The 27,562-nt window shown below is 44.1% G+C and overlaps 1 protein-coding gene across 3 annotated transcripts in view; it reads left to right on the top strand.

The window, feature by feature from the left end:
• The window catches only part of ITPR2 (inositol 1,4,5-trisphosphate receptor type 2), a 179,696-nt gene that overhangs the window by 70,001 nt on the left and 82,133 nt on the right, over positions 1-27,562 (top strand). For all 3 annotated transcript variants that reach the window (XM_075275279.1, XM_075275281.1, XM_075275278.1), the window contains exons 22-37: positions 1,185-1,372; positions 2,073-2,211; positions 2,295-2,352; positions 2,858-3,023; positions 3,436-3,612; positions 7,060-7,149; positions 7,426-7,551; positions 7,865-7,987; positions 8,437-8,637; positions 10,980-11,231; positions 12,782-12,907; positions 13,250-13,378; positions 18,406-18,526; positions 18,936-19,126; positions 19,703-19,845; positions 21,825-21,933. In XM_075275279.1, coding sequence (XP_075131380.1) covers positions 1,185-1,372; positions 2,073-2,211; positions 2,295-2,352; positions 2,858-3,023; positions 3,436-3,612; positions 7,060-7,149; positions 7,426-7,551; positions 7,865-7,987; positions 8,437-8,637; positions 10,980-11,231; positions 12,782-12,907; positions 13,250-13,378; positions 18,406-18,526; positions 18,936-19,126; positions 19,703-19,845; positions 21,825-21,933 — 2,339 coding nt within the window. The remainder of the gene's footprint in view (positions 1-1,184; positions 1,373-2,072; positions 2,212-2,294; positions 2,353-2,857; positions 3,024-3,435; positions 3,613-7,059; positions 7,150-7,425; positions 7,552-7,864; positions 7,988-8,436; positions 8,638-10,979; positions 11,232-12,781; positions 12,908-13,249; positions 13,379-18,405; positions 18,527-18,935; positions 19,127-19,702; positions 19,846-21,824; positions 21,934-27,562) is intronic.

Here is a 27,562-nt window from a genome sequence, read left to right as displayed (position 1 = left end):
ACTGACCATGGATAGGAGGAGTTAATACAAACCTTACCCAACAGTGGGTGGTCCTAGACATTTCGGGAACTTTCTTAGGTGTTGCCTGGGCCTGAATGTACTGATTTTGTAGATTGAAATGTTGCCAACTCTATCTCTGACTACTAGGATTGAGCGATCAGGATCGGGAAAGATCGGATCCCGATCAGCGATCGAGCAAATTTCACGATCGGGATCGGTTGGAGAATGATCGAAAATCGTATTTTGAAATCTCAAGATCGGCTCAACCCTACTATATATATAATATACAATTAGGATTGAACGATCAGGATCGGGAAAGATTGGATCCCGATCGGCGATCGAGCAAATTTCACAATCGGGATCGGAAATCGGATTTTAAAATCGATCCTGAAATCTCAAGGTCGGCTCAACCCCACTGTATATATAATATACAATTGGGGTTGAACGATCGGGATCGGGAAAGATCGGATCCCCATCAGCGATCAAATGAATTTCACGATTGAGATCGGCTGGAAAATGATCGGAAATTGGATTTTAAAATCGATCCTGAAATCGCAAGGTCGGCTCAACCCTACTGACTCATCCTGGTGACAATTCCTCTGCCTATTGAAAACACATGCACTCTCGGCAGAGCCAAGCTTGCGTGACTTGGGGGAAGTCAGGGGATATACCTGCTCAATCGATGACAATTAGGGAATCCTCATCTCCTCTTATTAACCATTTCAGGGTATGGAGTGGCCTGGATTTACATTCATATATGTGACCGATATCAGCAGCTCCCCTTATAATGACCCCTCACTGTTCTACAATCCCGAAATTAGGGGCCCCGGCCCTTTAAATGTTTGTTTTCCGTGTAGATTTTAGAATTCCACATCTTTCTTTGTCACTATGTTGCTTCTGTTGTTACGTAATATTTATTATGTCGCTCTGTATAGGAAAGGTTTATATTGGGCCACATTCACATTCTGACTAATGCCTGATTTCCAAAACATCTCTTGCTGGTTTCCATTGGAGAATTAAGCTGAAAATGACCCAAAACGAGAGATTTGTGTTTATATTTAGCCAGTAAATCCTGGTATAGCGCGTTGTGCTTTGTGCGGCACAGCGGTGGGAGCTCGACGGCGGCCATGTAGAGGCTGGAGCTGAATGCAACTAATGGGCCGCGTTACGTGTCACTGTCCCAGGTAACAACGTGATGAGGACCATTCACGGAGTGGGCGAGATGATGACGCAGATGGTGCTCAGCAGGGGGGCCGTCTTGCCCATGGCGGTGCCCGATGTTCAGCCGGGGCTCCACTCCAGCAAGCACACAACCGATAGTGAAGACATTACGGTCATGGACACCAAACTGAAAATCATTGAGATCCTGCAGGTAAGAATTCATGGTCGTGTCTTATTACGTAATGTCCATGCGCGGTGTGATATTTAGGTACAGCGATGGGCTCCGTTATCACCCCAGGGACTGTCAACCCTTCGTATACCATGGCAAAATACTTTCTGATCCTGTTTCTATTGATAAAGGAAAAGATGGGACTCCTCATTGTCCGTGGCCCCTCTACACCCATCCAGGAGTAGATCATCCATATGTGGTGAGTGGGGGCCTGACACCCAGGACCTCCACAGATCAGCTGGCTGAAGAGGCTGCAGTGTTCAGGTGAACACTGTGACGTTTTACTGAATACCAAGCAGAGTACCATAACATTCATAATGACTGTGCTTGATATTGCAGCTCTGTCCCATTTATTGGAATGGGGCTGAGCTGCTACTGTACCATGTGACCAATAAATGTGACATCATCACCACACGGAAGAGTGTTGGGTTTATCAGGCCCCACCGATCACATATTGAGGACCTATCCTAAGAAGATGAGCGTGCCAGAAAACCCATTTAAGAGTTGAATGCTAACATCCTGACTGCCTGCAGCCGCCACTTGGGGGAGCTGAGGAGCTGACCAAATTAAAGATCTCCCCCTAGTGGTGACTGCAGACATCAGAATTTTATAACTTAACTCCGAGTTTATGCAGGGGGTTTGGAGCTTTGTCATATGTCATAGCGGCCATTGTGTTTTGCAGTTCATCCTCAGTGTCCGGCTGGATTACCGGATTTCCTATATGCTGTCTATATACAAGAAAGAATTTGGGGATAATAGCGGCAGCGTTGACAACTCCACAGCGTCCACGGTCACTCTCCCCGACACCCCGACTCCGTCAGGTGAGTTGCTTTCGTGCTTTTATGTTTTTAAACCATCTTATTGTTGTTGAGAATTTTTGGCATTTTTTTTTACATTTTTACAGTGGTCGTCCCTGATATTGATGAAATCGCAGCGCGAGCGGAGACCATGTTTGCCGGCAGGTGAGTCTGCGATAAATTAAAAGGGATTGTCCAGGACTATGATATGGATTACCGCGGCCTATTCAGTGTTTTTGGTAAAACACAGCGCCCTACATTGTTTAGTGGCTGTGGTTGGTATTGCAGCTCATCCTGATTCATTTCAATAGGTCTGAGCTGCAGTATGGCCATGCGACCAATGGATGTGATGTCACTGACCTGAGAAGTGGAAGGGGATATCAATATCCTAGTCCAGGACAACCCCTTTAACCTAAACTCCACCCCTTTTGTGGAGGACTGTCGAATTATGACTATTAGAGATGAGCGAATACTATTCGAAACGGCCGTTTCCAACAGCACGCTCCATAGAAGTGAAAGGGAGCAGACAGCACGCAGGGGGTTAAGCGGCCGGAAAGCAGCCGGCGCCGGCCGCTTAGCCCCTTGTGTGCTGGCCGCTCCCATTCATTCCTATGGGAGTGTGCTAATAGTATTCGCTCATCTCTATTGACTATGTCTCTGTCCCATTTAGTAAGGAGAAGAATCCCGTAGAACTGGATGATGAAGGCGGCCGAACGTTCCTGCGGGTCCTCATCCACCTCATCATGCACGATTACCCCCCGCTCCTCTCTGGGGCCCTCCAACTTCTCTTCAAGCATTTCAGCCAGAGAGCTGAGGTCCTCCAGGCCTTCAAACAGGTGGGAGGAGCCATTTTGTTAGTATTCGTGCCCCTTTAATATGGGGAGGTGGGGACAACATTAAAGGGGTTTTCTAGATCTTCTTAATTGACGATCTATGTTTGATATGTTATCCCACCGGGACTCCAAGTATAACACACGGCCTATACAGTGTAGTCTGTGCATTGGGTAAAGTTTTACTTTTCGGCGTCCTCTTCATTGGCGTCGGTGCTACATTAGCCCGCTCCTATACAGGTCTTACAAGTTTCGTGGTTGACCTTTCTTGCCCGTTGTCTGAAAGTTCAGTGTTGGCGGGGATAGCGGGACAGACATGGTCCACTCATGATCATACACACGTATCAGTGTAGCGGGGACAGAGCAAAAATCTTTGTATTTAAATATTAATCTTCGCTTGTGATGTTCTTTTGTGCAGGTTCAGTTACTGGTGTCAAATCAGGATGTCGACAACTACAAGCAGATCAAGGCTGATCTGGACCAATTACGCCTGACGGTGGAGAAATCTGAACTTTGGGTTGAAAAGAGCAATAGTTACGAGAGCGAGGAGCTGGGAGACGGGCAGGCCAAGGACGGCAAAGAGCAGATTAATGAGGTGAATTATACTCCTCGCTCCCTGCTGTCCATTTCATTTGCTGGGTGATTAAACAAAGGTCTGAAAATGGCAGCGACAAGTCCCCGGTACCCCACTAGTACAATTAGGAGACAGGACGGTGTAGTAGTGTCTGGGTATAACAGTGCAGCAGTACATTCTCATACAGATGATCTGTTCGTGCTAAGCTGGGAGAACTTTACATGCTATGGTAATATAATACTGCCCCCTATGTACAAGAATATAACTACTATAATACTGCTCCTATGTACAAGAATATAACTACTATAATACTGCTCCTATGTACAAGTATATAACTACTATAATACTGCTCCTATGTACAAGAATATAACTACTATAATACTACCTCCTATGTACAAGAATATAACTACTATAATACTACCCCCTATGTACAAGAATATAACTACTATAATACTACCTCCTATGTACAAGAATATAACTACTATAATACTGCTCCTATGTACAAGAATATAACTACTATAATACTGCTCCTATGTACAAGAATATAAGTACTATAATACTGCTCCTATGTACAAGAATATAGGTACTATAATACTGCTCCTATGTACAAGAATATAGCTACTATAATACTACTCCTATGTACAAGAATATAACTGCTATAATACTGCTCCTATGTACAAGAATATAACTACTATAATACTACCTCCTATGTACAAGAATATAACTACTATAATACTGCTCCTATGTACAAGAATATAATTACTATAATACTACCTCCTATGTACAAGAATATAACTACTATAATACTGCTCCTATGTACAAGAATATAACTACTATAATACTACTCCTATGTACAAGAATATAACTACTATAATACTACCTCCTATGTACAAGAATATAACTACTATAATACTGCTCCTATGTACAAGAATATAACTACTATAATACTGCTCCTATGTACAAGAATATAACTACTGTAATACTACCTCCTATGTACAAGAATATAACTACTATAATACTACTCCTATGTACAAGAATATAACTACTATAATACTACTCCTATGTGCAAGAATATAACTACTATAATACTACCTCCTATGTACAAGAATATAACTACTATAATACTGCTCCTATGTACAAGAATATAACTACTATAATACTGCTCCTATGTACAAGAATATAACTACTGTAATACTACCTCCTATGTACAAGAATATAACTACTATAATACTACTCCTATGTGCAAGAATATAACTACTATAATACTACCTCCTATGTACAAGAATATAACTACTATAATACTGCTCCTATGTACAAGAATATAACTACTATAATACTGCTCCTATGTACAAGAATATAACTACTATAATACTGCTCCTATGTACAAGAATATAACTACTGTAATACTACCTCCTATGTACAAGAATATAACTACTATAATACTACTCCTATGTGCAAGAATATAACTACTATAATACTACTCCTATGTACAAGAATATAACTACTATAATACTGCTCCTATGTACAAGAATATAACTACTATAATACTGCTCCTATGTACAAGAATATAACTACTATAATACTACTCCTATGTACAAGAATATAACTACTATAATACTACTCCTATGTACAAGAATATAACTACTATAATACTACCTCCTATGTACAAGAATATAACTACTATAATACTACCTCCTATGTACAAGAATATAACTACTATAATACTACTCCTATGTACAAGAATATAACTACTATAATACTACTCCTATGTACAAGAATATAACTACTATAATACTACTCCTATGTACAAGAATATAACTACTATAATACTACTCCTATGTACAAGAATATAACTACTATAATACTGCTCCTATGTACAAGAATATAACTACTATAATACTACCTCCTATGTACAAGAATATAACTACTATAATACTACTCCTATGTACAAGAATATAACTACTATAATACTGCTCCTATGTACAAGAATATAACTACTATAATACTACCTCCTATGTACAAGAATATAACTACTATAATACTGCCCCTATGTACAAGAATATAACTACTATAATACTGCTCCTATGGACAGTAATCTGGAAAAGAAAGAGTAGATTTACTACATTATACATAAAGGGTTTTAGTTTCTGTTCAGTACGTCTTGTTTCGGGACTTTGTGACTTGTGAGCCGCCTCTCTGTACCTTTTTGTACTTCGCTCCCCTGACATCACATTTTGAGGTAGAGTCTAATGTCAGAGAGGATGTATCAGTGTAACTTGCGTTGTGTGCTGACTGTGCGTAGTGAGGGGTGCGGGGCTGAGCTGCCATCTTCTTTGCTCTTTAATTGGGACTTCGGAGACAGTGAGGTGATGAATATCAGGTAGAAATCATTCCATGATGGAAGACCTCTGGGCGATTGTGTTAAACACAAGCTCGTGTCTCTGTAGTTAAAATGCCAAACGTCTTCATCGTCAGGGTAACACGTGAAACGCGGCGGTGTTATGAATGTAAGACGTCTTGTTGTGTTCTTGTCTGGAGAGACGTCCTCAGTGATCAAAATCAATAATCGTCCATGACGTGGATAATGTCAGTACTATATAGTACATAGAGGCGCTGGCGTCAGCCTAATTTAAAGAGGACCTTACACCTCCTCCCCCAACTTCAGCTCTTGTCATCCTCTAATAGTCACCCCTCCACTGATTCTGGCACAGTTGGAATTTTTTCTCTAGCCCTTACGGTTCCCAAATAATCAGTGCTGTTAACTTTGCTGCCCGATGTGTAACTAAACTCCCTAATGTCCAGTGGGTGGTGCAAGGCAGGAGCAGGAAAGGGGTGTGACTCAGAGCTCCAATCAGAGCTTAGGATCACGCCCACTCACCTGACACCACCCACTGGACATTAGGGAGTCTAGTTACATATCGGGGACCAAAACTAACAACAGAAATTGCTCAGGAACGGTAAGAGCTAGAGAAAAAATTCCAACTGTGCTGGAATCAGTGGAGTGGTGTCTACTAAAGGATGAAAATAGACAGACTTGGTGGAGGTGCTGAGGGGTTTATTTCCCCCTTCTCCCTGCACTGTCTGCTGCTCGTGTTCTATACACTGGTTAAAGTGAGAGTGCGAGTATATGCAACTCCACTTTAACCAGTGATATCTCTAAATCCATGGGGGCTACAGACATGATCTTGGTCTTGTTTATTAGCCAAGTGTCTTAATTCTAACAGAAGACCAAGATCGTGGCCCCCTCGGCTTCTGAGTTAGAGCCATTTAAAGTTATGGTGTCTCCAAACTTGCTCAGATGTCCCAAATGTCCCCCATGGCACCAAACAGGAGGGGTTGGTGGTGTCCAAAAATCAGACCCCGGGACCCGTGAGTGTGATAGCCTGAACTAAAGGGGCCACAGATGATTTTTGCTTTGGGATCCTTGTACTTGAATTTCAGCTCAATGAATTCTTTGTTTTGCCGTAGGACACGAGTATTCTCGCCCCGGTGGAAGATGGGATTAAGAAGCCGCAGATCGACAGCAACAAGGCCAACAATTACAAGATTGTCAAAGAGGTAAAAACCCACCGGGCTCCTACCATAATGTGTACACAGCTCCTATACATACCTATGCGTCTCCATGGCTACAGACTACAGGCATACCCTGTGTAGTCACATCATGTGACTTGGCGATCAGACTACACAAGGAGACAGACAAAGCTCTATACACAAAACAGTTGGGCATTTTCCACGAAGGCGGTATTATTTTCTTACCTTAGACATTAGAGCATTCACATTGGTTGCCAAAGTCTGCACGCCCTTTAATTGTGAACGAACATGTTGGTTTTGCAGATCCTGATGCGGCTGAGTAAGCTTTGTTCTCAGAGCAAGAAGGGGCGGAACCAGCAGCAGCGGCTATTGAAGAATATGGGGGCCCATTCGGTGGTCCTGGATCTGCTGAAGATTCCGTATGAGAAGGTCCGTACAGCAGGGCTAAGCTGGGTGCTCCTCGTGGGTGGGGTTAAAGTAAGACTCCACCCACTTCCAGCAACTTGCAAGTATAGTATATTCCTAGACAATTTTTGAGCTTTCTACTCTATTCACATACAAAGCAGCTTTCAAAATAGTTGATACCAGCAGGTAAAACGCGGTGGGGGCTCAGATCACGCTGACAGGGTTAGAGCTATGTTATTGGGTCTCATACTTGGGTCAGTCAGTCATTTTTGGCTTTGAATGTGACTAGAGTAGAAAAAAAAATCTTGTGAATTTTGTTTTTTTTTTTGCCCTCCAGACCGATGATAAAATGAATGAAATCATGACCCTCGCCCACAACTTCCTGCAAAACTTCTGCCGCGGAAATCCTCAAAATCAGATACTTCTGCACAAAAACCTGAACCTCTTCTTGACTCCGGGGGTAAGCGGGGGCGTGGCTGTCACTGGGATTTACATTTCCTATATCTGTGGTGTTCCCCTTTAAGGTGGACACTGTACGACTGTATTCACATGCTCAGGTAGTGCGACCAATAAACAGAGCAGCTTGTCCAAGATTAGAAAGACATGGATGATTTCTTCTAAAAATAGCGCCACTCATGTCCACAGGTGGTATGTGGTATTACAGCTCAGCCTCAGTCACTTTAATGCTGCAATACCAGACACAACCAGGTGACAGACGTGGCACTGTTCCTGGAATAAAGCAGCTATATGGGAGTAACTTTTATTTACACGTCAGGGCGTTGACTAGATTGTTGCAGAGAGGACTTTCCATTCCAAGACTAGGCTTCGCCATGTTTTGCATCTTGTGCTGCTTTGGTAGTAACCAGAGAAGACGCTATGAGTTTAACGCTCCGCCCTGTTGTCGCGCAGCTCCTGGAGGCCGAAACGATGCGGCACATCTTCATGAACAATTACCACCTGTGCAACGAGATCAGCGACCGCGTGGTGCAGCACTTCGTGCACTGCGTGGAGACGCACGGCCGCCATGTCGAATACCTGCGATTTCTACAAACCATCGTCAAAGCCGACTGCAAATACGTGAAGAAGTGCCAAGACGTGGTGATGACGGAGGTGAGAGGTCACATGACCTGGGGGGGGGAGGGGTGACCAATCAGCTGCAAAAGCCCCCGTGTGAACTTACCCTAAGGCCTTGTCTGCTGCATTATTAGAATCCAGATTTTTTGGGGTCCTGATTGGCAAATTGTGATAGAACAATATCGTGGGCCTGTAGTTTATAACCTGACACTTTCAGGGTTCTGGGAAAGCTAAATGTTACTTCTGACTGCATGTGAAATACCTGGCGCCAGGCTCTGTGTCTTGACCCATAGGGCGCTAGTCTCAGTAAGTAGAGCAGGGCGCCCTGTTCCTCGCTTGATTATCCAAGGGCACATTCAGGCTGGTGGGTAAGCTGAGTGCCATTTGAAGACCGTATCTGATCTACCTGGTGCCAGGTCTATGTCTTGACCCACAGGACTCTAGATTTAGGAAGTAGTACAGACACCCTGTTTTTGTCACGAGTATTTGAGGTTACGTTCAGGATTCCGGGATAGTTGTGTGGGATTTCCAGTCTGTGTTCTATATACCTGGTGCTGGTGTTTTTGTCTTGACCTCATTCAGGGTTCTGGGAAAGCTGATATTTATGACTGTATCTGATCCACCTGAAGCCAGTGTCTATGTCTTCACCCATTGGGTACTAGTTTCAGTAAGTGGCGCAGGACACCCTTTTATGTGAGTGATTATTCAGCGGCACATTCAGGGTTCTGGGAAAGCTGAGTGGATTTTCCAGATTCTATCCGATTTACCTGGTGCTGCTATCTATATCTTGACCAGTAAGTGGCGCAGGACGCCCTGTTCTGTGAGTGATTAACCAGTGGTACATTCAGGGTCCTGGGAAAGCTGAGTGGAATCTCCAATCTGTGTTTTATATACCTGGTGCTGGTGTTTTTGTCTTGACCACATTCAGGGTTCTGGGAAAGCTGATATTTATGACTGTATCTGATCCACCTGACGCCAGTGTCTATGTCTTCACCCATTGGGTACTAGTTTCAGTAAGTGGCGCAGGACGCCCTTTTATGTGAGTAATTATCCAGTGGTACATTCAGGGTCCTGGGAAAGCTGAGTGGAGTTTCCAGTCTGTATCTGATATACCTGGTGCTGCTATCTATATCTTGACCAGTAAGTGGCGCAGGACGCCCTGTTCTGTGCATAATTATCCAGGAGTATATTCAGGGTTCTGGGAAAGCAGAGTGGAATCTCCATATCTGATATACCTGGCGCCTCTATCTATATCTTGACCACTAAGTGGCGCAGGACGCCCTGTTCTGTGAGTGATTATCCAGGGGCATGTTCAGGGTTCTGGGAAAGCAGAGTGGAATCTTCGTACTATATCTGATATACCTGGCGCCACTATCTACATCTTGACCAGTAAGTGGCGCAGGACGCCCTGTTCTGTGAGTAATTATCCAGGGGTACATTCAGGATCCTGGGAAAGCTGAGTGGATTTTCCAGACTCTCTCCGATTTACCTGGCGCCGTTATCTATATCCTGACCAGTAAGCGGCGCAGGACGCCCTGATCTTGTAGCGATTATCGTAGGGAGTCGCTGACTTCGCCAGTGAAGACGCCCCCCGCCCGGTCCTCGCGGTGACAGCGAATATTCAGCCATTTTGACATAAAGCCCGGCTAGCAATTAAGATGACTGACACCTGACACCAGATATCGCGCACCGCCGCACTTAATAGACGCCGGCGCCTTTTCTATTCTTTTTTTTTCACGAAAGATTAAAAATGTCGTTTTTCGCAAACGTTTTTCGGATGTAGACAAAAGACGGGAGAGAAATCAAGCTAATGAGTCAAGGCGCGAACAAAAAACACGGCCACTTGCCAGAAGTTTCCGCGAGGATTGAAAACTTCTTACAAGACTAACCTTTGTTGGGAGAAGATTCTTCCCTCAACCTTTTCATTCCGCGATGAAGGATTTTTTTTTTTTCCGCTCTTTTAACTATTACGCGCCTCACATTTACATCACAATTCTCGGCCATTAGCGCTCGCAACGCTTTGTCTGCCGCGCGGGGGAGAAGTCGCCTCATTGTTAGGGGGAGGGGGGTTATTACTAAATTCTCTCCATTCATTTCAGATGAGTAGGAAGCCTCTGATACTTTTAATTGGGATTATTGAGTTGTTTCGAAGTTATATCTGCTCTTGGGAAAGCTGGGTGGCAAGGAATATGGCCGCCATGAAGTCTCTACCAGCGAGTAGATAGGTTAATAGAGGTGATCCTGAAAAAGCTGGGTGGTACGCAGTATGACCGCCATTAAGTGTTCTAAGTTATATCTGCTACTAGGAGAGCTGGGTGCAAATCAGTATGGGACTCTGGGAAAGCTGGTCTCTAGTCTTGTGTCCTTCTTTGTCACAGTTGGTCAATGGCGGAGAGGACGTGCTCATCTTCTACAATGACCGCGCCTCGTTCCCTATCCTCCTGCAAATGATGTGCTCAGAGCGAGACCGGGCGGATGAGAGCGGACCCCTGGCGTATCACATCACCCTGGTGGAGCTGCTGGCGGCGTGCACCGAGGGCAAGAACGTCTACACCGAGATCAAGTGCAACTCGCTCCTGCCCCTGGATGACATTGTCAGGGTGGTGACACATGATGACTGTATACCTGAGGTAAGTGCATGTCATATAAGATACAGCATTATCAGGTGATGGTCACATGTTATATGACCGTGCCATACCATGCAGATATACTAATCCTGAGTTATAGCCTGTATTATACTCCAGAGCTGCGCTCACTATTCTGCTGGTGCAGTCACTGTGTACATACATTACATTACTTATCCTGTATTATACTCCAGAGCTGCGCTCACTATTCTGCTGGTACAGTCACTGTGTACATACATTACTTATCCTGTATTATACTCCAGAGCTGCGCTCACTATTCTGCTGGTGCAGTCACTGTGTACATACATTACATTACTTATCCTGTATTATACTCCAGAGCTGCACTCACTATTCTGCTGGTACAGTCACTGTGTACATACATTACATTACTTATCCTGTATTATACTCCAGAGCTGCGCTCACTATTCTGCTGGTGCAGTCACTGTGTACATACATCACATTACTTATCCTGTATTATACTCCAGAGCTGCGCTCGCTATTCTGCTGGTACAGTCACTGTGTACATACATTACATTACTTATCCTGTATTATACTCCAGAGCTGCGCTCGCTATTCTGCTGGTGCAGTCACTCTGTACATACATTACATTACTTATCCTGTATTATACTCCAGAGCTGCACTCACTATTCTGCTGGTACAGTCACTGTGTACATACATTACATTACTTATCCTGTATTATACTCCAGAGCTGCACTCACTATTCTGCTGGTGCAGTCACTGTGTACATACATTACATTACTTATCCTGTATTATACTCCAGAGCTGTGCTCACTATTCTGCTGGTGCAGTCACTGTGTACATACATTACATTACTTATCCTGTATTATACTCCAGAGCTGCACTCACTATTCTGCTGGTACAGTCACTGTGTACATACATTACATTACTTATCCTGTATTATACTCCAGAGCTGTGCTCACTATTCTGCTGGTGCAGTCACTGTGTACACACATTACTTATCCTGTATTATACTCCAGAGCTGCGCTCACTATTCTGCTGGTACAGTCACTGTGTACACACATTACTTATCCTGTATTATACTCCAGAGCTGCGCTCACTATTCTGCTGGTACAGTCACTGTGTACACACATTACTTATCCTATATTATACTCCAGAGCTGCGCTCACTATTCTGCTGGTGCAGTCACTGTGTACACACATTACTTATCCTGTATTATACTCCAGAGCTGCGCTCACTATGCTGCTGGTGCAGTCACTGTGTACACACATTACTTATCCTGTATTATGCTCCAGAGCTGCGCTCACTATTCTGCTGATGCAGTCACTGTGTACATACATACATTACTTATCCTGTATTATACTCCAGAGCTGCGCTCACTATTCTGCTGGTGCAGTCACTGTGTACATACATTACATTACTTATCCTGTATTATACTCCAGAGCTGCGCGATAATACACACAGTGATGTCACAATACAGGATAATACAGTGATGTCATAGATATAGATGTGTTGGTTTCTGGGTTGTTCTTTAGGACACTTTCTGAATTTTTTTCCCCCTTTTCTTCTTCCTTCAGGTGAAAATCGCCTACGTGAACTTCGTCAACCATTGTTACGTGGACACAGAGGTGGAGATGAAGGAGATCTACACCAGCAACCACATCTGGAAACTGTTTGAGAACTTCCTGGTTGACATGGCGCGGGTGAGCTCCTGTCCCCTGACTGTAGTATATACTGCACTAGACTGGATGCAGTTCTACATTCCTTCTGATATTGATTATTACGTCTTACTCTAGTCACCCCCAAAGCTGTATACACCTAGCACACTAAACACTTGCACAGTGCAGACTCTGAACCAGCTGGAATATGACAGTACAAATCTCCTGAGCAGGAACCAGTTGAGTATTAAACGCAGTTTTGGCTGTGACTGGAGTATCAGAATGTTTTTATATTTTAGAATGCTAGTTTTTTATTTTTCTGATGTCGGTGTTTTATGCCGTCTCTTGTCGCTGGTTTACTTCTTTTTTTTTTTTTGTTAATGATAGGTCTGCAACACAACCACCGACCGCAAACACGCGGATACGGCGCTGGAGAAGTATGTGACCGAGTCCGTCATGAACATTGTCAGCGGCTTCTTTAACTCTCCGTTTTCCGATAACAGCACAAGCCTGCAGGTGAGAGAAGATAAAGGAGGTTGTCAGCAATGGAGGTATTAAGTAGTCGTCATGGCGGACACAGAACGCAGTCAGTCAGCTTCTCCATAGTCAGTGGCTGATAACAGAGGACAACAGATTCAATTCAGCAGTGATTAAGATGGGAGTAGAGCCGCACTGTAAAGCATGGGGGACAGAACGGGCAGCAGTCATAGAATACGGGATCAGAGGAGGGTCCTGACTACCTCAATCCCTGACCAGACAATGCAGCCAAGCTAGAATTGTTGCTCATAATTGTGCTGTACTGGAGCAGAGCTGCAGGGTAAAGTATGGGAAGGAGCTTACCCAGAAACATGGGCGGGCGGGGTGAGAGCAAAATCGATATGGGGTGCCACAAAAACCCAGCGGAAATGGGATGTGACTATTTCCCTATCACCTTTGCTTGGTCCAATATGGCCGACCCTTGAATCTCCCCGTGAGGGAAGGGGTTAATCCGTCACCCCTGGTCTTGCGGCCGGTATTTCCTCATCCATCGATCCGCCATGATGGCGCCTCCCCGCGTTTCTCATTCCCCTCTCCCCGGCCGTCAGCCTCATGTTTAGGGACGATTGCTCATTTGGGTTGCGAGTTAAGTCGGCGCGGCCCGCCATCATTGTTAGGAGCGGTAATTGTCCATGTTTCCACATTCCGATGGGTGATTTATTAAATCCAGGCGACATTTAAATAAATTCAGGGCCACGGCGCTTAGTGGATTAATGAACAGGCGGACGCATCCATCAAGAGCGCCAACGCGCCCGCCGAATACAGATCCGCACTCCGGGGCCCTGATAATCAGACATCAATTAGAGGGACGAGGATCTGCGAATACGGAAAGAAGGGAGAATTTACACAGTGTGATGGCTGCCCAGACTGTCCTGATACCAGCGGAGGCGGCTGAGATACGCTAAGCTTAGATACACCCAGAAAAAGTGTCACACATGATAGGATTAGATACAGCGTGCAGCAGACGTGATAGATTTGTAGCTCAGCAGACCGTATTACACATGACTGACTTAGATACCCTAGCTCATGCTTAGATACGTTGGCTTGGGCCTGATCTATTGCTGTTTAATTGAGGAACTGTGTTTGTTGCCTATAGCAACCAATCAGATATCAGCTTTGATTTCATAAACTGCTCTGGAAAAATGAAAGCTGCGCTGTGATTGGTCGTTATGGGTCACTGATGTCTCTGTAAGCTGATGTCAATATATAATGAGGAAGGTAGTTCTGTGAGGAGACAGTATAGGACAGGCTTAGATACAGCTCACCAGTCAGTATCACACAGGATAGGGTTAGATACACGGCTCAGTATACAGTATCACGCAGGATAGGATTAGATACACAGCTCAGTATACTGTATCACACAGGATAGGATTAGATACACAGCTCAGTATACTGTATCACAGGATAGGCTTAGATACAGCTCACCAGTCAGTATCACACAGGATAGGATTAGATACACAGCTCAGTATACAGTATCACACAGGATAGGATTAGATACACAGCTCAGTATACAGTATCACACAGGATAGGATTAGATACACGGCTCAGTATACAGTATCACACAGGATAGGATTAGATACACAGCTCAGTATACAGTATCACACAGGATAGGATTAGATACACAGCTCAGTATACAGTATCACACAGGATAGGATTAGATACACAGCTCAGTATACAGTATCACACAGGATAGGATTAGATACACAGCTCAGTATACTGTATCACACAGGATAGGATTAGATACACAGCTCAGTGGACAGTATCACACAGGATAGGATTAGATACAGCTCAGTATACAGTATCACACAGGATAGGATTAGATACACAGCTCAGTATACAGTATCACACAGGATAGGATTAGATACACAGCTCAGTATACAGTATCACACAGGATAGGATTAGATACACAGCTCAGTATACAGTATCACACAGGATAGGATTAGATACACAGCTCAGTATACAGTATCACACAGGATAGGATTAGATACACAGCTCAGTATACTGTATCACACAGGATAGGATTAGATACACAGCTCAGTATACTGTATCACAGGATAGGCTTAGATACATCTCACCAGTCAGTATCACATAGGATAGGATTAGATACACAGCTCAGCAGACAGTATCACACAGGATAGGATTAGATACACGGCTCAGTATACAGTATCACACAGGATAGGATTAGATACAGCTCAGTATACTGTATCACACAGGATAGGATTAGATACACACCAGTCAGTATACAGTATCACACAGGATAGGATTAGATACACAGCTCAGTATACAGTATCACACAGGATAGGATTAGATACACAGCTCAGTATACAGTATCACACAGGATAGGATTAGATACACAGCTCAGTATACGGTATCACACAGGATAGGATTGGATACACTGCTCAGTATACAGTATCACACAGGATAGGATTAGATACAGCTCAGTATACAGTATCACACAGGATAGGATTAGATACACAGCTCAGTATACGGTATCACACAGGATAGGATTGGATACACTGCTCAGTATACTGTATCACACAGGATAGGATTAGATACAACTCAGTATACAGTATCACACAGGATAGGATTAGATACACAGCTCAGTATACGGTATCACACAGGATAGGATTAGATACACAGCTCAGTATACAGTATCACACAGGATAGGATTAGATACACAGCTCAGTATACAGTATCACACAGGATAGGATTAGATACACAGCTCAGTATACAGTATCACACAGGATAGGATTAGATACACGGCTCAGTATACAGTATCACACAGGATAGGATTAGATACACAGCTCAGTATACAGTATCACACAGGATAGGATTAGATACACAGCTCAGTATACAGTATCACACAGGATAGGATTAGATACACAGCTCAGTATACAGTATCACACAGGATATGATTAGATACACAGCTCAGTATACAGTATCACACAGGATAGGATTAGATACACAGCTCAGTATACAGTATCACACAGGATAGGATTAGATACACAGCTCAGTGGACAGTATCACACAGGATAGGATTAGATACACAGCTCAGTATACAGTATCACACAGGATAGGATTAGATACACGGCTCAGTATACAGTATCACACAGGATAGGATTAGATACACGGCTCAGTATACAGTATCACACAGGATAGGATTAGATACACAGCTCAGTATACAGTATCACACAGGATAGGATTAGATACACAGCTCAGTATACAGTATCACACAGGATAGGATTAGATACACAGCTCAGTATACAGTATCACACGGGATAGGATTAGATACACAGCTCAGTATACTGTATCACAGGATAGGCTTAGATACATCTCACCAGTCAGTATCACATAGGATAGGATTAGATACACAGCTCAGCAGACAGTATCACACAGGATAGGATTAGATACACGGCTCAGTATACAGTATCACACAGGATAGGATTAGATACAGCTCAGTATACTGTATCACACAGGATAGGATTAGATACACACCAGTCAGTATACAGTATCACACAGGATAGGATTAGATACACTGCTCAGTATACTGTATCACACAGGATAGGATTAGATACAGCTCAGTATACAGTATCACACAGGATAGGATTAGATACACAGCTCAGTATACGGTATCACACAGGATAGGATTGGATACACTGCTCAGTATACTGTATCACACAGGATAGGATTAGATACAGCTCAGTATACAGTATCACACAGGATAGGATTAGATACACAGCTCAGTATACAGTATCACACAGGATAGGATTAGATACACAGCTCAGTATACAGTATCACACAGGATAGGATTAGATACACAGCTCAGTATACAGTATCACACGGGATAGGATTAGATACACAGCTCAGTATACTGTATCACAGGATAGGCTTAGATACATCTCACCAGTCAGTATCACATAGGATAGGATTAGATACACAGCTCAGCAGACAGTATCACACAGGATAGGATTAGATACACGGCTCAGTATACAGTATCACACAGGATAGGATTAGATACAGCTCAGTATACTGTATCACACAGGATAGGATTAGATACACACCAGTCAGTATACAGTATCACACAGGATAGGATTAGATACACTGCTCAGTATACTGTATCACACAGGATAGGATTAGATACAGCTCAGTATACAGTATCACACAGGATAGGATTAGATACACAGCTCAGTATACGGTATCACACAGGATAGGATTGGATACACTGCTCAGTATACTGTATCACACAGGATAGGATTAGATACAGCTCAGTATACAGTATCACACAGGATAGGATTAGATACACAGCTCAGTATACGGTATCACACAGGATAGGATTAGATACACAGCTCAGTATACAGTATCACACAGGATAGGATTAGATACACAGCTCAGTATACAGTATCACACAGGATAGGATTAGATACACTGCTCAGTATACTGTATCACACAGTATAGGATTAGATACACAGCTCAGTATACAGTATCACACAGGATAGGATTAGATACACAGCTCAGTATACAGTATCACACAGGATAGGATTAGATACACAGCTCAGTATACAGTATCACACAGGATAGGATTAGATACACAGCTCAGTATACAGTATCACACAGGATAGGATTAGATACAGCTCAGTATACAGTATCACACAGGATAGGATTAGATACACAGCTCAGTATACAGTATCACACAGGATAGGATTAGATACACAGCTCAGTATACAGTATCACACAGGATAGGATTAGATACACAGCTCAGTATACGGTATCACACAGGATAGGATTAGATACACAGCTCAGTATACAGTATCCTGTCATGTGTGCTACTGATGAGCCATGTATCTAGCCGTATCTCATACTATCCACTGAACTTGTGTATGTCTTGCTTAGATACATGGCGCATAAGACAGTATTACCCGTGCTGGGCTTGGATACACAGCTTGGTGTGCAGGTGGAGGGTTCTCTCTCAGTCCTGGCACACAGATGGTGTCGTCTTCTCTCCGCAGACCCATCAGCCCGTCTTCATCCAGCTCCTCCAGTCGGCATTCCGAATTTACAACTGCACGTGGCCGAACCCGGCGCAGAAATCCTCGGTGGAGTCGTGTATAAAAACTCTGGCAGAAGTGGGTGAGTGTGCGAACATCTGTGGCCGCGCTGACGGCGAGAGCGCGTCCTTCATCTGCGCCGATCCTCACGTGGAGACGGCGCCCCTTCATGTTTAATTGCAATATGTTCGGCTGTTACACGTCCCCTCATTATGTCAGTCTGGAGGATTCTCAGCAGGGATTTTATCCGTTCCCGGGAAAGCTGGACTCCTCTACTTCTTCCATAACCTTGTAGGATTAGTCGTTTTGTATCTGTCATCGCTCTCACCCAACTTTCCCACATTCCAGGAGACAAATCTGAGATGGTGTCTTGGCAAGGATGTGTTGCATTTGCCTTTCTGGGATCTGGAAAAGCTGGGTCACAGCCTCTCTCATGGCCAAATTGATTTTATTCGATGTTTTTAAAAGTTTTATTTTCCCTCCCGTAAAAGCAAAGAATCGTGGGATAGCGATCCCGGTGGATTTGGACAGTCAGGTGAATACGCTTTTCCTTAAAAGCCATTCCAATATGGTGCAGAGGGCGGCCATGGGCTGGAGGATGACCGCTCGCACCGGGCCCCGATTCAAAGATGTCCTGGGGGGCCCGGCTTGGGACTACCGGAACATCATTGAGAAACTGCAGGTAAGGGGTGGTTCCGATTCCTCTTACATCAATGATCTGAAATTCGTCAATCCGGCGTAAAGCAGATCCCAAGTTATTACATGTAAGGCCGTAATCCTGGGGCAATAGAGGTGTCATCCTGCCGCTACACGTGAAAAGAAAGCGATAAGATTCAGTTTCACAGCAGGTTGTAAAATGAGATGGTTTTCTACACAGTTCTGAGGTGTGCTCTGTTATACTGACATCTAGTGGTGGATATGAAATGTGCATCTTTATAGGCATTGCTGCTTTTGGCGTGCCATTAAAGACTCCGCCCACCATTGCTAGACTTTTCCTGACAAAATCGAAGCAATTTTACTAAATGTTCTCGATGTAAAGCCTACCGTTCTGTGTATACAGCTCCTTTGCAGAACTATGAGATTCCATGGTTACACACTACAAACTTTGTAACCGACAGACATTACAATATAGAATAGAAAAGGTAACAAGTGACTGTTGGATCTGACAACATATGGATTGTTTGTAGTCTGTAACCATTGCGACACACAGGTCTCCCCCATTGTGTAGGATCCTCATGAAGGTTCTCTTTATTTCCAGGATGTCGTGTCCTCTCTGGAGCAGCAGTTCAGTCCGATGGTTTTGGCTGAATTCTCGGTTCTCGTTGACGTTCTGCACAGTCCTGAGCTCCTGTTTCCTGACGGGACCGACGCTCGGATACGGTGCGGAGCCTTCATGTCCAAGTAAGTGACCTCTCCGATACAGGGCACGATACCTGACCAAGTGTGAGATACGTTCACTTACAGTAGTAGGAGCTGCCATATCTCAGATTCATCAGCACAGCGCCACCTTGTGTCTGAAATATCACTAAAAACAATGAGACTTAGACCTGGGAGACTGTAACACTACGGTTGTCCTCGTTTTCACTGTTCAGTTTGCGTAGTGTACTCTTCATGTCACTATTGATAGGGAACAATATAGCATCCTGGAGGGGGGCAGATACTCTCGCTAGTAAATGGGCACATCCCTCAATCCTCGTTTAAAAGGAGTAGGATCATCAGAGTAATCTCATTATAGGGGTGGAGTCAGTAGATTCATCTCATTCTCATTATAGGGGTGGAGTCAGTACAGTCATCTCATTATCATTAGAGGTAGAGGGTGGGGTTAGTAGAGTCATCTCATTATCATTAGAGGTAGAGGGTGGGTTCAGAAGAGTCATCTCATTATCATTAGAGGTAGAGGGTGGGGGTCAGTAAAGTCATCTCATTAGAGGTAGAGGGTGGGGTCTGTAGAGTTGTCTAATCATTACAGGTAGAAGGTGGGGTTAGTAGAGTCATCTCATTATCATTAGAGGTAGAGGGTGGGGTCAGTAGAGTCATCTCATTATCATTAGAGATAGAGGATGGGGTCAGTAGAGTCATCTCATTATCATAAGAGGTAGAGTGTGGGGTCTGTAGAGTTGTCTAATCATTACAGGTAGAGGGTGGGGTCAGTAGAGTCATCTCATTATCATTAGAGGTAGAGGGTGGGGTCAGTAGAGTCATCTCATTATCATAAGAGGTAGAGGGTGGGGTCTGTAGAGTTGTCTCATCATTAGAAGTAGAGGGTGGGGTCAGTAGAGTCATCTTATTATCATTAGAGGTAGAGGGTGGGGTCAGTAGAGTCATCTCATTATAGGGGTGGAATCAGTAGAGTCATCTTATTATCATTAGAAGTAGAGGGTGGGGTCAGTAGAGTTGTCTCATCATTAGAGGGTGGGGTTAGCAGATTCCATGTCATTGCTATTAGAGGGAATGTTCTGTAGTCTTCTCATTATCATTAGAGGGTGGGGTCAGTTGAGTCATTATCATTATAGGGGTGGAGTCAATAGAATACGCTCACTATCATTAGCGGATGGGGTCAGCAGAGTCATCTCATTATCATTATAGTGGAGGAGTTAGTAAAATAATTTCATTAGCGGGAAGGGTCTGCAGTGTCATTTCATTATCATTAGAAGGCAGGGTCTGCAGAGTCATCTCATAATAGGGGTGGAGTCAGTAGAGTCATCTCATTATCATTAGAAGACGGGGTCGGCAGAGTCATTTCACTATCATTATAGGACGGAGTCAGGATCTCATGATCATTAGAGGACAGGGTCGGCAGAGTCGTCTCATTATAACCAGATAGTGGGCAGTTTAATGACCGCTCTCTTCTGCGGAAGGTCTTGATAAGTCGGGATAGTAACACCATACACACAGGCTGAGTATACGGCTCCTCTGTCTCTCCAGGGTATCCGGGGGAGGGCTGTACTCCGTCTCTTCCTGGATGCTGTATCAGTCCATAAGCTTCCATTCATTGCAGCTGCCATAAAGTGCACTCACCTTGCCATACGGACGGTACAGGGCAGTATTGTGTGTCGCCTATATGGCTGAAATGATGATCCCTGCCCACTGTGTCAATGTCAGTCTAACTCTGTGCTGGACAGATCCCTGTCTGACAATCTTGGCCACAGACTAGGGACAAGCACACCCGGCCGCACACCCTGTACACCGCCATATTATTGCACATCGGTCTTGGGTGTGCATAATCCTCCGGCGACACAATAATCACCTCCCAATAACCCATGTAATAAAACAGTCACACTCCGCGCGAGAAGTTTAATCGTGACCCCCCCCTCCCCCCCCCCCCCCCGTATCCCCGATGACCGGCGGCCATGGCAAAGCTAATAAATGGCATTTCACAGGTTGATCAATCACACAAAGAAACTAATGGAGAAGGAGGAGAAGCTGTGCATCAAAATCCTGCAGACGCTGCGAGAGATGCTGGACAAGAAAGACGGCTTCAGCGAGCAGGTACGAGGCGGGGGAGGGGGGGTGGAGTGGTCTCTGCCTCTAGTGTGTGACCCGACCTGCACCGCCGCCCCCTACAGTCACTATAATTACACCTCCATAGAAACTCCGCTGCCTGCTATGGAAACAAAGCGGCAAAAATTAGAAACATAATGACGGACATAAAACCTCTGTATAGGGGGAGGGGGGTCAGTGCGCTCAATAAGTACAGAGCATATCCAGCTAGAGCCAAGAGATTGTATCTGATCCTGGGAAAGCTGGGTGAAAGCCTGTATGGTTCGCCATGACGCGCATCGTCACTGCGCAGTCCAGAATTATTTTGTATTCCCTGCATCGATGGACGCTTCCGCATAAATCAGACGCACGCTCCATCGGTGCAGGAGAGATGGGGTTGTAGAGGTCAAAATCATGTCCTTCCTGCAGTCACCACTAGAGGGAGCTTAGGAGTTTACTGCAGACTGTGTTATGATAGAGTCCAGTGTGTGATCAGTATGCGGTGAGCTCCATCTAGTGGTGGCTGCAGGAAGGACATGATATTAAAATATGTATGCAGGGGATTTGGCGCTGTGGTCTCTATAGAGATATATTAAGAAATTATTCTGTATAAAGTTGGATATGCAACATGAAGTATACAGGGATGTTGCATGCACCCGAGTCACCCGTACTAATACGATTCCAGCCAATCTGCATGTGGACATTGAAGTGGGTGATGATTTAGGGCTGTACAACCTTCCTATGACAACGCTGAAGTACCAGAGCACTTGACAGGAAGTGTTGTCATAGGGACACAGGTTTTTACCAGCTACAAACATGTACAGAGTGCCACCACAAACGCCAAAAACAACAGCTGCCAACAAGGAGTTGCCCATTTAGCTCTACTGTGGTAGTCAATGAGACCACCGAGGCACAAGGCATGACCTCAGTCCTTGGGTGTCCCATCTGTATAGTCACATGCAGGCCGTGACCAGATGTCCGATCAGGCCGCACCGGTCAGTAGTGACAGATTTTGACCTTCTACCCCTTTCCCCGAGCCAAGAGAACTCTCATCGGAGTCCACAGAATGACTAAATTCACACATTAATTGTCCCTAAATGTTCGTTTTGCGGCATTAATCAGGGTGATCTCATGTAATTGATATTATCGCCACATTAATTCACTTTTATTATGACCGAGATGTGACACATTTGCCTTGATAATCAGAAATTCACTTTATCTCCTGGCTGCAGTGATGGGGAGTGTCCACTAGTGGCCGCTGTGTCATCACTTTCCGGCAGTGGATCGGCAGCAGGATCATCCAGACGTCTGACTACGGTACATGAGTAGTCAGAGGCGGCCGGGGACGTGCGGGTCCCTCTTATAGGGTCACTGTGTGATCATCTGCAGCAGGCTACTCCCTATTGTAATACGGAAATATCAGTGACGTTATGTGGCAGAACACTTTAGGGGACTGTATGGTACTGGGTTTTGGGGGGATATCGGCATTCTTATTTTCATTACATTGTGGTTTGGGGTGTGGCTACAGGGGTGGGTGTGGCTACAGTGCTGGGCGTGGCTTAGACTGCAGGTAGTCTGCGGCTACGTATACCACAGATGTAAAGCTTGGCACTATACTTCTTTACCTATTATTTAGGTATGATATGAGTTCCATATGGCGATATTATTCATGCTCTGTATGATTATAATAATCATGCCCTGTATGGTGGCATGTTTTAATTACTATGTGGCGATATTATTTATGCACTGTATGGTTATATTGTTTATTCTCTATACAGTGGTATGTTTGGATTAATAGGTGGCAGTATTATTAATGCAGTGCTAGGTGACATTATCAAGGTCCTGTGTGTAGGGATGTTTTGAATACTATATTGCGATATTATTTACACACTGTATCATTGAGGCTCCGTATAAAGGCACGATTTCAGTAGTATATGGCGATATTATTTACATGTATTACACATTATTTACTGTAAGGTGAAATGATTTAGGCCTATTCTACGTATATGTTTTGTGTAGTGTATGGCAGTATTATTTATGCACTGTATAATGACTTTATTTAGGTCCTGTATGTCAGTATGTCACTATTATATGGTGACATTAGTAAGACCTTAGTTGATGGTATGCTTCAAGTACTATGTGGCAATGGTATTTATGTACTGTATAATGGAATTATTTAGGCCCTATATGGCGGTATGTTTCGAGTACTGTGTGGCAATGGTATTCATGCACTGTATGATGTCAATATTTAGGCCCTATATGGCGGTATGTTTTGAGTACTCAGTGACGATCTTATTTATGACTATATGGTGACATTATGAAGGCCCTATATGACAGTATGTTTTAAGTACTATGTGGCAATGGTATTTACGTATTGTATGATAGCATTATTTACGCCCTATGTGGCAGTATGTTTTGAGTACTGTGTGACAATGGTATTCAAGCACTGTATGATAGCTTTATTTAGGCTCAATATGGCGGTATGTTACGAGTACTCAGCGACAATCTTATTTATGCACTATATGGTGACATTATGAAGGCCCTATATGGCGGTGTGTTTTAAGTACTATATGGCAATGTTATGTATGCACTGTGCCCTGCATGTCACTATGACGTCTATGGCGGTACATTCTCTGCGCTCCTGTGATAATCTTGCGGCTTTCGTCAGCAGACTATCAGGATTACAGCGCGTTGAGTCTTTACACTGCAGAATTTCCTTCTTCTCCGCTCTAGCGGTGCTCGGCCTCGCAGGGACATTATGGAAGGCGACGGGCCTGACAGAGAAACACTTCATTCCCGCACGCTCAGTGTTGCTGACTAAGGTCCCGTCTCGCTGTAGCCCATTCCTCAGGCGCTCGCACCCGTCGCTGTCATTTCCAGCACACTTACATCCTTTCTGGAACTGGGGAAATTTATGTGGCAAAAGTTTCCAAAAATGTTAGTTTTTTTTTTCTTTCTTTCTTCCCTAAATCTCACCGTCAGCGGTTCCTTACATGTGCCGTCAGTGTAATTGTCAGCCTTAAGGAGCCAAGCACAAGACGGAGGTCGGCCCTTCTTTAACCCTTTTCTGTCAATTTCAATATAGGCTTTAAAAAATGAGGGAAAATTCGGAAAAAAAATTGTATTTACTCCATCATTCATTTTTTGTTGCCTCTTTTTGGACCTTTTTGCTTGCCTTGTGTTATGGAAATTTCCATTCCAACATTGCTTTTGAAAGAGCAGCTTGTGGGAGCAAGTAAGTAGCGCAGCGCCTCCGCAGGTGAAATAGAGTATTACACAGTTCTTATTCAGGGTTTTTTTTGTCATTCTGGTTTCTCCAGCCCAAGGGACACTGTTTCTATGAATGATGATGGTCCTGAATGAAAGGGGGGGGGACTCTTTCCTACCAATAGTATTTTTCAAGACCCCCATAATTGAACTACTTGAAGTCAAACCTTGAGCTGGGTCATGTATATTTGGATACTGGCCTGTTCTTAATAATGGCCGTACACATCACGAAGGTAGGTCATCAATTAAAGATCGGCAGGGGTCCATCCTGGGCCCCCAGCCGATCAGCTGATTAAAGAGGCAGCAGCATTTGTGTGAACGTTGCGGCCTCCTCACTGCTTGCCAAGCTCGGCTCCGTGCATTGTATGGAGCAGGACTGTCCGGACTCCTGACTCTTTTGTGAGGACAGTGGCCACAAGAAACTTTCATCTCCTGCCTGCTGTCCCCAAGCCCTGACCCCTTACACTAACAACAGCAGGGGTCGGTAATCCTCCCTGCCACACATCAAGGCCCTTGTGCAGGCAGCGGGGATGATTACCGATCCCTCCTGCCGCTTAGTGTAAGGTATCAGGGCTCGTGGACAGCGGGATGGAGGTGAAGGACCTCCCGACTGATGTTATTATGTGAGGGGGAACGTAGGAGCATTATACGGTGGGTGGGGACATTAGGGAGAATTATGTGGTGGGTGGCGGCACTAATGGGTAAGTATACTGTGAGGGGTATGAAGGAGCGTATTGTAAGGAGGCACAATAATGGGGTACTATACTGTGTGGTGGCCCTGATGTCCCATTAGTGCCCCCACAGTATAATTCTTTTTAATGCCCCCAATGTATAATGCTTCTTGGTGTTTCCACCCACCGTGTAATGCTCATTAGTGCCGCCACCTACTGTATATCGCTCCTTAGTGCCCTCACCCACAGTATAATGGTCCTCAATGCTCCTACCCACCGTATAGTGCTCCTTAGTTTTCCCTAGACAGTATAATACTCCTTAGTGGCCTCTTCCACAGTATAATGCTCCTTTCCACCCAGTAAAATGCCACATTTTCTTAATTTTTCTTGTGTGTGTTATAGTCAGACCTGCCTTTTTGTAAAAAAAAATACCGTAAATACTGGACGTGTTCAGCTCAGACCTTTAGTTGATGGCAGATCTTGGTCAAAAGACCTTAACGAAAAGTAGTTGAGCCCCCCTGGTATACAGGCCGAGCTTGATATCGCAGCTTGACCCATTCACTGGACTGATAATTGTGACATCATGTAGCCTGTAAATCAGCAGCGGTGCTCAGGGAGTTCAACTGCCGCTCCAAAGAGCTGATCTGCGAGGGTCCCAGGTGTTGGACTACATCCTAAGGATACGCCATTGAATACGTCCCGATACAGCATGAAATGCCCCTTTGCCTTGTCTGCTGATCTACGTTAAAGGACGGAGCTAAAGGGACTGCAGAGAGAAGGGGCGGAGTCAGCAGAGACTATACATTAATAGGAAACCTGAGTGACCCAGCGACTGCATGACATGGTCGGCCAGCTGTAAAAGAAGATATCCGTGCTAGACAAAACGCAATACTCGGTGACAGGACCAGAAAACGTCTCGGCGCAGATAAATTCGATTTTTGAACAAAGCTATGATTTAAGAAATAAGATCTCTCAGAAGGTATTGTAGGCCGCACATAATAACCTGTCCTTATTCCGCGCAGTCTCCTCTCAATAACAATTGTCACACTGAGCAAATCAATGACGATAAAAGCCTTCGCACTGGACAGATACCAAGTGTCCCGACGCGTTTTATCTACTTTACAGGATGTTGTAAAATATTAACACAAGAGTCATCTCATCGAAGTGCTGTCTGCTTGTATCCTCACCGCCAGGACGATTATATACATATTAATTTATTGTAATTAACACTAATGGGGAAAAGGACCAGGTCTGATGATCGGATTCTACATGACTGGTAGGACTCCAATTCCTGCTGATCTAAATCTGTAAGGTTATAGGACATCGTTAATTTTAAAAAAGTGTTAATATCTAAGTAAGATTATACTATAAACATAAGGGCCATAATATCACATATATCACAAAATACTATTATCATCTCTGCCACACACAGTCTGTGAGCTTGACATAAATATCTACTATAATACTGCTCCTATGTACAAGAATATAACTACTATAATACTAATCCTATGTACAAGAATATAACTACTATAATACTACTCCTATGTACAAGAATATAACTACTATAATACTGCTCCTATGTACAAGAATATAACTACTATAATACTGCTCCTATGTACAAGAATATAACTACTATAATACTGCTCCTATGTACAAGAATATAACTACTATAATACTACCTCCTATGTACAAGAATATAA

The sequence above is a fragment of the Leptodactylus fuscus genome, chromosome 5, assembly GCF_031893055.1.
Source record: "Leptodactylus fuscus isolate aLepFus1 chromosome 5, aLepFus1.hap2, whole genome shotgun sequence".
NCBI lineage: Eukaryota > Metazoa > Chordata > Amphibia > Anura > Leptodactylidae > Leptodactylus > Leptodactylus fuscus.
This window is presented reverse-complemented; position numbering and strand designations above follow the sequence as displayed.